This window comes from Ictalurus punctatus, chromosome 14 (genome assembly GCF_001660625.3).
Source record: "Ictalurus punctatus breed USDA103 chromosome 14, Coco_2.0, whole genome shotgun sequence".
NCBI lineage: Eukaryota > Metazoa > Chordata > Actinopteri > Siluriformes > Ictaluridae > Ictalurus > Ictalurus punctatus.
This window is the reverse complement of record NC_030429.2, coordinates 15,882,708-15,898,137: the sequence shown is the minus strand read 5'-3', so window position 1 is coordinate 15,898,137 and position 15,430 is coordinate 15,882,708. Positions and strand designations below refer to the sequence as shown.

Genomic DNA, 15,430 nt, shown 5'->3' with positions numbered 1-15,430 from the left:
TGTCTGGTGCAGAGCAAAAACTAGCAACAATTGTTTGGGAGCAGGTTGAATTCTCTCTTCTTATCCGTCTCACTAAAAAGAGCCAGAATTCCCATCACCAATAAACAAAATACATAGATTATTATTATTATTATTATTATTATTATTATTATTATTATTATTATTATCATCAGTAAATCATTATAAGTGCTATTGTCTTTCTAATTCATTTTAGACAATGTCCACCCACCCCCTGGATATGTGCATAATGGACATCCAATGATGAATTGCAATTCCTTGATATTTTCCAAGCTACACTCAAAGGTATATCACACAAAGGTTTCCTGAGGTAATAATAATCATCATCATCATCATCATCATTACCATCATCATAAATGTGTATTGAGGAGGTGTTTATGCATACAGGGAAGGTCTTCACTGCATTGTTGTGCATCTCATTGTGCTAAAGTATTTCATGTGTTTCTAGTTGATGCTAAGTTGTGAGCTAGTTGGTTAGCTAAGGGACACGATCATTCCGATTCAATAGCTTTAGCATTGTTGTGTGTGTAAACTTGTGTTCTTACTGAACTTCCCTAGTCTTGTAGCTTTACATCCATTTAATTTCTTTGTTAACAGCATGTGTATTCAATCATATCTTCATGCGAAGCTTGTCTCTGAAAGATTCATTATATAAGATTGTTTTTGTGCTGTTTAGGGTACCAGAGCCCCAAAACTGTCTCGTAGCTACTGTAATGAGGGTTTCTGCTTCAAAGATTTTCTGTAAAACTAAAACAATTCAGTCTTAAAGGGGATGGGTTGCAGCTATTTAGTTACAAATTGTGCCTGTTGGTATTCTGTCACATAAAGTATTTTACTATATGGCATACAGTAGCAGGTTTATATGCTTCACCGCTTATCAGCGCTACCCTGCCCGATGCCACCAACAATCTGTATGATCTTCCAGTTTAGCTTGTGCTAGTAATAGATTGTCTTCTTTGATAAACTTGTTTAGCTGATTTCAGGGGTGATGCGTTTAACCGCAGTCATGCAAATACCACTGAAAATGTTTGTTCTTCAAAGCTCAGGAATTTTTTTGTCTAAGCAGGTCCATTTAGTGTAGTGAATAGTCTGGTGTGCCACTTTATGGACAGCCTCTTTCTGAAAGAAGATATGCTTGTGAAATATGTTGATGTGGACATGGTGATAAGCATGTGCACATTTCTGTCTTTTCATTTGGTATTTCTTTTCAATGCAAATGTGGTGTCATGTCTTATCCTGTGTCATTCTGAATATGCACATCCTCATTTCACAACTGCATGTTATACAGGCATATAACAACAAGAGCTTTCATAGATCCTTCTTACACACATCTTTCTGGCCTGCAAGGATAACTTTTTCCTTTTTTCCCCTTTGCCTTGCAGCCCTACAAGACGAATCTTCCCACTTTTTATTTGCTTATTTCTCGGTTTGAGAGTTTTCAGGATCTGACTATAACCAAAGACATATGTATGGTGTGCAGAAGTTTCCCACTCACAGTGCTGGTTATGAAGCACATCGAGGGCATTTGAACCTATGAGAATAGGTGAATGACTATGTCAGGCACCACTAAAGCAAGAGTGGAGATTTCTGTGGCCTTTCATTGGCCTTAATGAAATCTTCTGGAAAAGTTATGGTGACTAAATATTGTCTTGTAGCTTTACTCATCCATTTCATATCTTTGCTAACAGCACATGTATTAAATGTTGTGAAAGGCTGGTATGCTGTTTTTATATACTTAATTTATTGGTTGCAAGAGAGTGAAGCATTAATTAATTAACTAATGTAAAGGATATTGTACTTAATGAATTATGTATTAAATAGTTTATTCATTAGTTTTAGTTTATGTCACAATAAAGATAATTAGTAATTATGGCATTGAAGCTAGCTGTTTAGTTTGTACAGTCCAATAGAATGCAGTAATAATGTTTACCCATGTTTATGGATGATCTCTTAGAGTACAACAAAACAGTGTGCGCATCCATTTTTCTTCCATTTATGTAGACATTACTTGACTACATAAATAAATTAAATCGTATATGAATGGAATACACTGAATGTTCTATCACATTTGTTCATTGGTGTTTTTCTTTTTTTTTGTAATTAACACTTTTATTGATTCACAAGTTAACACAAATAGACAAACAACATACATAATGAATCAAACTATTTTAACATAAATCCTCGCCATAACCCCTCCCCCTACCAACCTCCCACCCCACCCTGGTCCCCCCACGAACACCCCTGTGGTCAATAGAATATAAACTCACATATCCAAAAAAAATAAAATAAAAATACACACAATTAAAAAATAAATAGATAAATAAATACAATAATCAATATAATCATAGACTAAACCCTAAATTATACTCTCCACTGCCAATCCTCGAGAGTCCCCCCAAAACGCCAAATAACTGCTCCATTTCTTCCTGAAGGAATTCCCAATTCCAATCCTTCTGCTTGACCCCTCCTCAAAGGCAGCCACCCTCCCCATCTCCATACACCACTCTGGAAATGAGGGCGCTCCATTTGATTTCCATCCCCTTAAAGTAACCTGTCTACCAATCATCACACTGGTCAAAACCCAATCTTTTTTGTACCTATCCTCCAATTTTGTGACCTCCCCATTTCCCAAAATACAGAGTCTAGGGCAGAACGAGATCTGAGTGTTCAACACCTCACATACAAAGCTCTGCACCTTCCACCAAAATTCTTGGATCTTACGACACCCCCCAAAAACATGGGTGGTGTCTCCATCTTCTGAATGGCATCGCCAGCAGGTGGGTGTGTCTTTAAGACCAAGCCTATACAATTTAGAGGGGGTCCAATAGAACCGATGTAAAATCTTAAATTGTATAAGGTTCACCCTTGCGTCTCCAGATGCAGTTTTGATATTTTTTAAAATCCTAGCCCACTCTCCCTCCCCCAATTCCAAATTTAAATCTTTCTCCCATAATCTCTTGAGAGTGGTCGAGACTCCGTCCCCTAGACTCTGAATCAGTAAGGAGTAATACACTGATGCTTCATGCTCTCTTCCAAAAGCTGAAATCACCTCTCCCAGAGTATCTGCCACTTTAGGGGGGTGCATGCTACTCCCAAAAATAGTACAGAGCAAGTGGCGTAGTTGAAGATACCTAAAAAACTGAGATCTGGGGATCCCAAAATGTTGAACCAATTTTTCAAAAGATATCATCACACCACTCTCATAAAGATCACCAAGTGTATTAACCCCCCTCGTGATCCACTCTGACCAACAAAAAGGGGACTTATTAATACGTAGTTTGGGGTTTAGCCATAGGCTCGAGGCAACATTGAGATAAATATCAGAATCAAACACTCTGGACACTCTTGTCCACACTGAGTGCAGATGTGAAATAAAGGGGTGTGATTTAACTTCTCTGGTTAGATTAATGGAAAGGCTTTGCAGTGGCAAAATAGGGGCAAGAACTTCTTGTTCAATGCAGAACCAGGGAGGGGCTCTCTCAGGTGGAAGTGACCAATGAGCCAAATGTCTGAGACCAAACGCATAATAATAAAACAGAATCTTGGGTAGGCCTAGCCCACCCTTGTCAACCGGCCTATGTAACTTATTGAAATTTAGCCTGGGACGCTTACCATTCCAAATAAAAGACTTTGCTATACTCTCAAATTGCTTGAAATAAGAAAGAGGGACATCTATAGGGAGAGATTGTAGCAGGCAATTGAATTTTGAAATACAACTCATTTTAATAACATTAACCTTCCCGATCATAGATAAATGTAAAGAAGACCACCTGTCTACATCACTCGAAAACCTTTTTATTAACAGGTCAACATTAACACTAACTAAATCGGACAAATTTTTTGGAAATAAAATACCCAAATACTTAATGCCCTGTTTGGGCCACTGGAAGGCACCAGGCTGAAAGGCCGTTACAGGACAGTACGCTGTCAGAGCCAAAGCTTCGGATTTAGACCAGTTGACTTTGTATCCTGTGAATTTGGAAAAGGAATGAATAATTCTGTGGAGGCAAGGCATAGATCTGGTAGGGTCAGAGACGAAAAATAAAATATCATCTGCATAAAGCAAAAGCTTATGCGCCACACCTCCCGCCACCACCCCTGGAAAATCATTCTCCTTTCTTATCACAGCTGCTAATGGTTCCAGGGCAAGACAGAACAATAATGGGGAAAGAGGGCAACCCTGCCGGGTGCCCCTATCTAGAGTAAATTCATCTGAAATTAGTCCATTTGTTTGTACTGCCGCTACCGGGTGTCTATAAAGCAGCTTAATCCAACCAATGAAAGTATTCCCGAACCCATACACTTCCAAAATCTTAAAAAGATAATCCCATTCTACCATATCAAACGCCTTTTCGGCGTCAAGTGAGATGGCAGCAACCGGAGACTGATCATTTGCTACTGACCACATGATATCAATGAGACGTCTAATGTTATCAGAAGAGCTACGGCCCTGAATAAACCCCACCTGATCTATATGTATAAGAGATGTCATAACTTTACTTAATCGGTTAGCCAGAATTTTCGACAAGATCTTTACATCTAACCGGATCAGGGAAATTGGACGATAACTTTTACACTCACTTGGATCTTTGTCTTTTTTAAGAATCAGACTGATCCGGGCTTGTGTCATGGTTGGAGGAAGCTTTCCATTCTTTAATGCTTCTGTATAAACTTCTAACAGAAGTGGAGCCAGTTCTGTAGCATAAGATTTGAAAAACTCAGCGGCAAAGCCATCTGGCCCTGGAGACTTGCCTGTAGGCAGGGCCTTAATTACCTCGCCAAGCTCCTCCAGGGTTATCTCAGAATCAAGAGAATTTTTTTGCTCCGTCGTCAATTTCGGGAGTTCCAATGGTTCCACAAAGTTTCTAATATCTTCAACAGTAGATGAAGACATTGAACTATAGAGATCAAAGTAAAATTCTTTAAAAGCATTATTAATATCAATGGCCAAGGTAAAAATTTCACCACTAACAGACTTCAATGCGGGAATGGTAGAAAGGGCCTCCCTCTGTTTTATATATCTAGCCAAAAGTTTTCCTGCTTTGTCCCCCGACTCAAAGTATGACTGTCTTGCCCTGAATAACCAAAACTCCACTTTCCTCGACAAAATAGTATTATACCTATATTTCAATCTGGTCAACTCTCTGAGACCATCAGACGACATTCGGCGCTTCAGCTCTGCCTCTGCACTTTTAATATGTCCTTCCAACTCCACGAGTTCTCGTGCTTTGGATTTTTTAATGAATGAGGCATACTGTATGATCCGACCCCTAAGAACCGCCTTAAGTGCCTACCACGCCACGCCCACAGAGGATACTGAGGACCAGTTGGTCTCCATATAAACATCAAGTTCAGTCTTCAACATTTGTCGGAAATCAGGATTTTGTAAAAGAGATACATTAAAGCGCCAACTAAATGATTTCTTCTTCTCTGTTTGTGGCCACATCTCTAAACTCACCAGGGCGTGATCTGAGACTAGAATGTTTCCGATTGAACAATCAGCAACAGATGAAATGAGTGATTTGGATATCAAAAAAAAAATCTATTCTAGAATTAATCTTATGGACTGAAGAAAAAAATGTATAGTCCCTACCAGATGGGTTCAAAAGTCTCCAAATATCTGCAAGACCAAGATTTTTACATATCCTGTGAAGCGTCACTGTTGCTCTAGGGGGCTTACACACTTTTGCAACACTATGGTCAAGGACTGAGTCCATCAATAGATTAAAGTCTCCTCCCAGTATTATATCATGTGCGGTGCCAGCAGATTGCAACCTCCCTTCAAGATCTATAAAAAAGCCCTGATGATCAGCATTGGGTGCATAAATATTAGCCAAAATAAGACTTTGCCCTGAATTTCTGCTAAAACAATAATTACTCTCCCTAATTTATCGTTAAACTGTTTGAGACATTTGAATTGTAGATGCTTATTTACCAATATAATGACTCTTCTGCTCTTACTTGAGCCAGCACTAAAGAAAACATGACCACCCCATATCTTCCCAAATTTTTCAGCTTCCTGCGGGGAAAGATGCGTTTCTTGAAGAAACACAATATCATATTTCTTACGCTTAAGAAAAGTAATGACCTTCCTTCTTTTTATGGGGTGTCCTAACCCATTCACATTCCACGTGGAGAGAGATAGTACACTCATATTAACATCTAACATTTTGATATAACAGAAAAAATTAATTGTGTGCCAGAAACAAAATTATGAAGACCACAATTCAACCTTGATGCAACAATAAAACCCCAAGCTTCCCCCCAAACAAAACAATCAGAAAAAAGAAAAACATGCGCATCAACCTCGCGCATGACAGCGCCAACCGGCATCAATCCCCCTAAACGCAAAGAGTCCATGTACGCCTACGAGAGCCCCCGCGACAACTCTGCCATCGGATTGCACGATTCTGCCTCACAAATTTGTGAGGCAAAATTACATACCATATTTTCTAAAATAAAATAAACCCCAACCAATAAGCAGAGTAAACACAAATAATGTATAGACTAATTCACAGAACCACCTCAAAGGTGTACCTTCACAAAACAAAACAAATTCCAGCCGATATAGAGCCGTTCAGTTTCCTTGGACAGTCAAACGAAAAATCAGCGAGCCGGCTGTTATGAAAGAGTGACGTAATTATTCCAAAGTCCAGTGGAAGTACTCCACAAATCGGACTTCAGCCAACAGGAGGCACAAGCGCAAGGAGCGAGCAGAGATTGGGTTGATTGCCTGATTGGGTCCCAATTGCCTGATTGGGACACGTAAATACTTTGCTGCCGTCTTTGGTCTGTTTACTTAAACCCCTCGTGGTGCTGCGCACATGGAGTGGCATTAAGGCATGAAAGTGTTAAAGTAACGTAACATAACGTAAAGCCGAGCCGAGAATGCACTAACAGAGAAGACGACGGAATGTATAATGGTGCCAGGTTGTGATGTTACCATGCTCCGTCTGTTTTCCTGTCACTTAGTTTAAACCCTGTCGTAGTTGAGTGTTTGTATCCTGTCGTAGTCAAGAAAGTTTAAGTCCTGTCATAGATAAGAATGCTTGTGCTACACTATAGATAAACGAGATGTTCATGCTTTAGTTAAATGTGTTACTGCCATTGTTAGAGGATTGTATCATGTCTTGTTTATAGTTAAAGGAAAACTGTTTGAGTTAAGTTTCACACTCTTTGCTTGAGTTAGAGTTTTATGTATAAATCTGGTTTCCTGCCTCCTCGTGTGTTTATTTAAGTGGCACAATAAAGACTGCTCTCCTACGCTTACTTCCTGTATCCAAATCCTGTTACGTAACATTACCAAATACAGCTATATTTACAAAGCAGCAAACATGCCACTTGATAAACTTGCATATGTCTTTTCCAAGGAACAGGACAGTTGTTAGAGGAAAACACTAAAATTTATGAACCTGGAGTTATAAAGAATATTGTTTTCTATTTGTTCCTTCAAACACAGTTCAAAAGATGATCTACTACAGCTATCAATTTAAAACTTTTACTAACAATTACTCATTTACAGAATCAAATGTATTACATGCTATAAAGGTTTTTTTTTTTTTAACTAACCATTCAATCTCAAATAAAAAAATGGGTGTATTATAGGTGTTTCTTACATATAAAATATTTTACAATGAGAGATGCTGCATGCTAACCTTCAATTCACTGAGGGGGGGATGGGGGGAGTAAACTGCAATATAAAATTTGGAACTATCCGGATCCCAATCTTGAAGGGTCTCAACATGCCCTTTTCTCTCTTTATGCTCGATTGAGGACTGCGTTCTTGCAGGAAATTTTTGGCTTCTTCAACCTACTCTGGCCCTGCTAGCTCACAAACTTAAACTATAAATGTAATTAAGCAATCTGACTTATATTTTTAGAGAAATAATAGCAGAACTCACGGAGACTGGATTCAGAAGAAGCAGGTTTATTTAACAGTCAGTAAGACTATAAACCTGGCTGGGCCCAGGGGTACACGCTTCACACAAAAGTGTAACATGCACCAAAATACAATTGTTTACAAAAGTTCCTTATATACAGTTCTGGCATACGTGTACCACTGGGTGTGTCTATCACAATTTTGCACACCTTTTTCAGTTTATGTCTTTCTAACAGGCCTCGAGGTTTTTTTTTTGGTTAGTGCAGCTGTCCTGTATCTGCCTTCTCCTTTTGCTGAGTCATGAGTGCATCTGGTCCTTATCTATTCCTCTGCCATGGCCTCTCTCTTTTTTTACCTCTACTGTGTTCTGGATGGGTGCTTTTATATATTTCATTTGTTTAATGTCTTTTAATGTTATCCTTGCATCTAAATGTACAATCCAAAACCATCTACCCTGGTTCTTATAGGCAGAACCCTGGACCTCCTATTAAAAGGAAAAAGATAAATGCTTTTCCCCAAAAACATACTTCACTGTGCCTTTCATAAAGAAAAGATATATATCATATGCTACACAGATTCCCAGTAACCGCTGGACAGTGAACAATAAAACTATGTTTCCACCAAGATCTTATGTAAAACCCATTGTTGTTAAAAAGTAATACTTTCATGTATTTTCATTAATTACATGAACCCTGTTCTCAAAACTCATTTCTCTGTGAGTGTGTGGGCGTGTCTATTTTGCATATGCATGGACTTTCTTATTTATCCCTGCAGGCTCACTTCGCTCGGGTCCTCACGACACAAAATTTTTTTCATCTATTATAATATGTAAAATGGAGGGTTTTTTCTTTTAATGTCTAATATAATTTTCCAACATTCTCATTGGCTTCATCCACCTCCTCTTCCTCAGGCTCAGGTTTGTGTATGAATCCATACCTGCGATAGATGGATCCGTCTCGACTTGTATACACAACGTCTGCATCATCTCCGCTATCCTCAAGCTCGGGTACTTCCTGAGGCATGTGGCGTGGATCAGGCCTGGCACCCGCCGTCCCGCTCAGCCTCTCATAACCTTTTCCTGGCACGGGCCTGTGTTAATGCAAAGATGCCCAGTGCAAGGACTACAGCCAAGATCAGAGCAGCAGGCAGGGTGGCAGATGTGCCCCACACAAATAATTCAATATTATGTTAAAATTAAACTATGATAGGGAAATGCATGTGAACATTCAAAGGTTTGCTGAATCTTTCTCTGTAATACTCTCATAGCCACTTTATTAGGTTCTAGGTTGATCCTTCCTAAAGTAAAGGGAATTGTTTATATGAAAATGATTTATTAGCTTTTTTACCTAAAAGAAAAACAACAAAAATACAAATGCACTTCCCTAACTCCCTAATCCAAAAATAGACAAAAAAAGATTCCACTCCCAAAAGAAATGGCAGCCACACCCCTACTGCCGGTAAAGCAAGTGAAAAATATATACAGTGGTGAATATATCACAAACAAGTACAGGGAGAACCAAACTCAGTCAGAACAAAGAATACTATACCCACATGGGCAAGCAAACACGATCTCCTAACACACAATCACAGGTAACTACTTCTAACCACTGACCACTTTCCTCTTCCTCCACCTCCTCCATCTCCTCCTCTCTCCTCTCTTCCTCTTTAAATATTAGTGATGTCATCCTGGGAGGTTGGGAGTATAGCAGACTAGAGCAGGCTGGAAACTCTGGGAGGGAGTTCGGAAACAATGTTTTGTGGGACAGTACACACAAATCAAGACTTCAATCCCGAAAGATAGTTGATTGTAACAATATTTACATATGGATGTCTGGCCATCATTCATGTCCGTCCAGTTTCTCCAGTGGACTGACATAGACCTTCTAGATCCGAATTATGGATTGTGCAACTACCTGAGGCAGTTCATGTTTCAGTCCCAAATGTACTTTCTAAGCCTGCCGAACCACAAGCCACATGTCTGGTCCCAGCAATGTTTCAAAAGCAGCTGGTGCACCGATAAACTGCTCCACAAGAGAGCAAGAGCTGAGCTTCGGCCCCATAGATAGATAGATAGATAGACACACACATGCATATATATATATATCTCGGCTGATACCGATAACTGACACCGATAGTTCTGCCTTTTATACCTTCTTATAAATTAATAATAATTAATTCATTAATTCCACAATTCTGAAAGAAATGCACATAAAAACTTTATTCTCTTCATTTCAACAAGTTGTTTCACAGTAAATGGTGTCATAAACAAAACAAATTGCTCAAAATAACATTTACACATTATCAAAATTTTGAAGATTAAATTAAGATTTCTTAACTTATTGAATGTTATTAATTCATATTAACATTGACTGAATTATATATATATATAAAAAACCTTGTTAGGCTCACATTTACTCACCACAAACAAAAGCTTCATCATTGAGCATCAAACTGGTCATATATAATACAAACTTTTTTTTATATATTAACATTAACTATGAACTACACTACAAATATATTTTTCTGTGCAATATATACTTTTTTTGTCAACTCATCTTCATTTAAATCTTTCAACGGTGTACTGGCGCTTAATTCAGCGTGAGCAGCGTGGCAAAAAATAATAAAAAATAGACACGACGCTGAAACTCCCGCTTCACTACTGCTCACTTCCGGTGTAAAATTTTAGCAGTGCAGAACTTACAGAGCTTACAAACTGCAGTTTTGTCATAATTCCACACAAGAGACATCATCTTTACACACAGCACGAAATCAGTGTGTTTTCCCACCCTCTTTTGATTGACAGGATATAATCGGCCCTGATCATCGGTGTTATGGTGTGTGTGTATGTATATGTGGAATTATAATTCTTTTACATTTAATCAATTTTTCTATATTGGCTTCTGTTATTTCTGCAAATTAATGGTTTATGCACTACAACTTTACATATTTTACTATTACATTTTTATTGTTTGAAACATTTTAATTTATTACTTGGTTTCTATTGTCTTTTTAGGTTGTTCCTACATATATTTTGCAACTAACTTCTGTTGCTTATTTATTTTATTTTTGTATCTTATTCATTTATCTGGCATATTTGTACAAATTCTTTTTAATTTAAGCTTGCATTTTGTTTGTTGGTTTTTAAATTCCAAAATTTTGGCTTTATATTTGTGGCATTTGGCAGACGCCCTTATCCAGAGCGACTTACATGTACACAACTGTACCTGTTCCAAATATTTGGGATTTACACGTTTAGCCAATGTGTTTATTTTTAGAGCTTTATGCACTACAAATTTATTTCTATTACATTTTTAATGTTTGAAACATGTTATTTATTACTTAGTTTCTATTGTCTTTCTAGCTTGTACTTGTTTATGTTTTGTAACAACTATTTACCTGTTGCTTTTGTTTTTATTTTCTTTCTGTATATTATTTATCTGCCACATTTTCACATTCTTTTTAATTTAAGATGACATTTTAGTTTATTGCTCTGCTCATAATCTCTCTCTGATATTTCAGTTTTTTACTTGTTGTCAACATCAGTAAAACACTTTTTTGACTTTGCAATTGCTTTGTTTCCATTTTTTTAAATTACATTTTTATAAATTTCAGATTATATGAATATTATATAACTGTTGTAAAGGCTGTTGTCTGGCTCACTTTTGGGGATTCTGGAATAATATTGCTCCAGTTATGGCTCTTTTCTAACTGACATTTGGGCATTCTGGCATTTTTTTTTTTTTGGGCCAGTTATGGCTGGCTTCTGGGTACATGGATAAGTTGTGGGTGAGTTTTGGTTTATTTCTGGCATGGGTATGGCTTTTGGGTCAATCTTGGGCCGTAATTGCTTGTGGTATGTGGGCCAATCTCGCAGCCGCAGTTCAGCCAAATTCGGACCAAAACCAATTTGCTATCTGGGAGGTAATTAAGGACTGAAATCAAAACTCAACAAGTCAAACTGTAATAAACTGTTGACAACACGTTCTAATATATATTTAACTTGCTATAACACATTGTTTTATTATTCAGTGTTACCTGTCAATTTTAGGTTGAAATAAATCAAGATAAGTAAAGATAGTACAGTGTATTGTCTTTATTCTTTTAACAAGTAGAGAATTAGCACTTAATTATGTCTCTGACAAAATGCAAAAAAGAACCTTATTTTGACCATACAAGTAAGTACATTTCATTTATAAAGCACATTTAAAAGAATAAAAGATTTTTTAAAAAGTGCTGTGCATAGTATACAATATAAAAAGACAAATAAAATATTGAGTATGTATTTAAAAGAAAAAAAATTGCCCGCATGCACACACGCAGACACACACACACACACACACACGTACACACACTCTTCTGAAGTTTGTCTGTTTTACTAGTGTTAAAGTCTTTTAACTTTTAAAACTAATTTTAAATATTACTGACTTCACTATATTAAGGTTCAGGAACTTTGAACAATAGAATATTTTCTTGAATAAACTCTACTTCTAAAGATAAATAGTCATATAATAATAGTCACATATACAATATGTCAAAAATGTACACAGCTGGTATACATTCTGTAAATGTGTAGCAGCATTATTGAATTATTTTTGTTTTACCTATGCTAAATAAAGACTGACCATAAATTGATTGGTACCGTAAAAAAGCCTCCATGCATTTTATAGCAATATCATCCACTTGTGGGTCAAATTTGTTAGCAAAGAGATGTTTCTGCTTCAGAATCCAGTTCAGGTCCCCTGCTCCATAAACACACACTGCATGTCTATATGTCCCAGTGCATGGTGGATATGGTGCTCCATTCTTTATGTTTCCTTCATGATAACTCCACTTGACCAACCTCGCTATGGCCAGCATGTCCGACTCATCAAATTTTTCATTGGGGGGGTTGGAGCCAGGCACCGAAGGCATCCTATGTAGTGTTGCCCACATGTGCTCGTCTGGGCTGTACGTGTCCTTCTCCCATTCCATGAAGTTCTGGATCTCTGGAGTCTTAAAGATATATTCTACAAACTCTCTAGTAACAACAAAGTATGCATTCCCAGAGAACATAGGGGTGCCGATGGGTGGAGGGGTCTTCTTAATACCTGTTCGAGTCACAGTATTGGTGATGTTATGATGGTACTCCCAGCGGGCTTTTTTGTGTGAGGGTGTGACTTCTGACTCCATACTATTCTTTCCATTGAGATTTTTCAGGGAGCGAACAAGCTCTGCATTGGTTTTTAAGGGAAAATCTGCCCCACATGTGTTGAGGAGATACCTCCACTTGACAGGAGACTTGAGAAGGTCCTCCATGCAGTTGATGTCAGCTTGAACTCGTGACCAAGAGGCATAGACAACACTCTCTAACTTACTGGCCACAAACACATTGGGAAAACAAGACACAATAGCTTGTACAGCCTCAGAAAAGATCTTAGGTGACTTCTGGTCCACATGAACACAGTAAACATTCTGAGGAGTGTAAATAGCACGCAGGAGCCTCTCAAACATCTCAATCTTCTCATGGATAACCATAGAGTAAGCGATTGGAAAGTCTCTTTCCTCTTTGCTCAGAGGAGCTGTTAGAAACCCACTGTCTCTTACAAAAGCTTGACAGTCCTTTGTGACATTTAGGTAGAAAGACTCAGATAAAAGAGAAGCTTTTTTCCACCCAGCAAGGAGGTTGCCAAAGTGTTTGCTGTTGACTCCATCCATGTCTCCTCGGATGATGGCTGAACAAGCTTGTAGTTCTCCTGCACTGTGCTTGATCAGATGTTCCATGTCCGGCAGCCCACTCTCTAAGCAGCCTTTTTTTGTAGAGTACATTACAAAGTAAATAAGTGAAAAGCTAAAAAAACATAAAGAGATATATCTCCAAAACTTTTTTCCCTTAAAAGCCATTTCTAGGTGAAACAGCTGTATGTATCAGCGTTCAAACTCAGCTCGACCAGCAAACACTCTCAATGATTGACTGTGACATTGCAGAAAAAACGCAGCATTAATAGCAGGCGAGTTGTGAAATACTTGACAATGGGCCAGTTACAGAGCAGTAGGGGAGGGCTTCAAGGAATTACACAGTTAATGTACAAGCCATATAGGTGTGGTTTTTCTACAACTGAGAGTATGTTTGCTCTTCAACAAGGAAAAGGCTGGGTGTCAGTAAACACTGAAAAAATTATGACGCTTAAGTCCACTTATGTAAATAAATGTAATTGTTTTAAGGCTGACTAAAAAGTATTTATACAATCTGATGTTATCATCTAACAGGCAAAAGAACTACAGTGCCTTGCTAAAGTATTCACCCCTCTTGGCATTTCTCCTATTTTGTTGCCTTACAACCTGGAATTGAAATGGATTTTTGGGAGGTATGTATAATTTTATTTACACAACATGCCTACCAGTTTGAAGATGAATTTTTTTTTTTTGTGAAACAAACAAGAAATAAGACCAGAAAACTTGAGCATGCATAACTATTCACCCCCAAAGTCAACACTTTGTAGAGCCACCTTTTGCAGCAATCACAGCTGCAAGTCTCTTGACATACATCTCTATAAGCTTGGCACATCAAGCCACTGGGATTTTTGCCCATTCTTCAAGGCAAAACTGCTCCAGCTCCTTCAAGTTGGATGGGTTTCACTGGTATACAGCATACCACATATTCTCAGTTTGATTGAGGTCAGGGATTTGACTAGGCCATTCCAAGACATTTAAATGTTTCCCCTTAAACCACTCAAGTGTTGCTTTAGCAATATACTTAGGGTCATTGTCCTGCTGGAAGATGAACCTCCATCCCAGTCTCAAATCTCTGGAAGACTGAAACAGGTTTCAATCAAGAATTTCCCTGTATTAAGCACCATCCATCTTTCCTTCAATTCTGACCAGTTTCCCAGTCCCTGCCGATGAAAAACATCCACACAGCATGATGCCACCACCACGCTTCACTGTGGGGATTTGTGTTCTTGGTGTGTAGGGTTTGTGCCAGAGTTAATATTTTCCTTGATGTCCAAAAAGCTACATTTTTGTCTCATCTGACCAGAGTACCTTCTTCCATATGTTTAGGAATCTCCCACATGCCTTTTGGTGAACAGCAGACATGTTTGCTTATTTTTTTCTTTAAGCAGTGGCTTTTTTCTGGCCACTCTTCCGTAAAGCCCAGCTCTGTGGAGTATATGGCTTAAAGTGGTCCTATGGACAGATACTCCAATCTCCACTGAGGAGCTTTGCAGCTCCTCCAGGATTATATTTGGTCTCTTTGTTGCTTCTCTGATTATTGTCGTCCTTGCCTGGTCCATGAGTTTTGGTGGGCGGCCCTCTCTTGGCAGGTTTGTTGTAGTGCCATATTCTTTCAATTTATTAATAATGGATTTAATGGTGCTCTCTCTCTCTCTCTCTCTCTCTCTCTCTCTCTCTCTCTCTCTATATATATATATATATATATATATATATATATATATATATATATATATATATATATATATATATATACTGAGATCATGTGACACTTAGATTGTACACAGGTGGACTTTATTTAATTAATTATGAGGCTTCTGAAGG

The 15,430-nt window shown here is 38.1% G+C and overlaps 2 protein-coding genes across 6 annotated transcripts in view; one reads left to right on the top strand and one right to left on the bottom strand.

The window, feature by feature from the left end:
* The window catches only part of bnip2 (BCL2 interacting protein 2), a 35,407-nt gene extending 24,991 nt beyond the window's left edge, over positions 1-10,416 (top strand). For 3 of the 5 annotated variants that reach the window (XM_017485880.3, XM_017485879.3, XM_017485881.3), the window contains one exon: positions 215-10,416. The gene's annotated coding sequence lies outside the window, so the exon portion shown is untranslated. The remainder of the gene's footprint in view (positions 1-214) is intronic. The other 2 variants (XM_053685506.1, XM_053685505.1) reach the window with 2 other exon arrangements.
* Positions 10,417-11,975: 1,559 nt separating this feature from the next.
* LOC108274561 (beta-1,3-galactosyl-O-glycosyl-glycoprotein beta-1,6-N-acetylglucosaminyltransferase 3) lies at positions 11,976-13,867 on the bottom strand. Its single transcript, XM_017484775.3, has one exon. The coding sequence runs from the start codon at positions 13,775-13,777 to the stop codon at positions 12,476-12,478; it is 1,302 nt and encodes a 433-aa protein (XP_017340264.3). The 5' UTR covers positions 13,778-13,867; the 3' UTR covers positions 11,976-12,475.
* Positions 13,868-15,430: the final 1,563 nt, after the last annotated feature.

Coding starts and splice junctions, on each gene's coding strand:
- LOC108274561 (XM_017484775.3), bottom strand. CDS start 13,777: ATGGCTTTTAAGGGAAAAAAGTTTTGGAGATATATCTCTTTATGTTTT.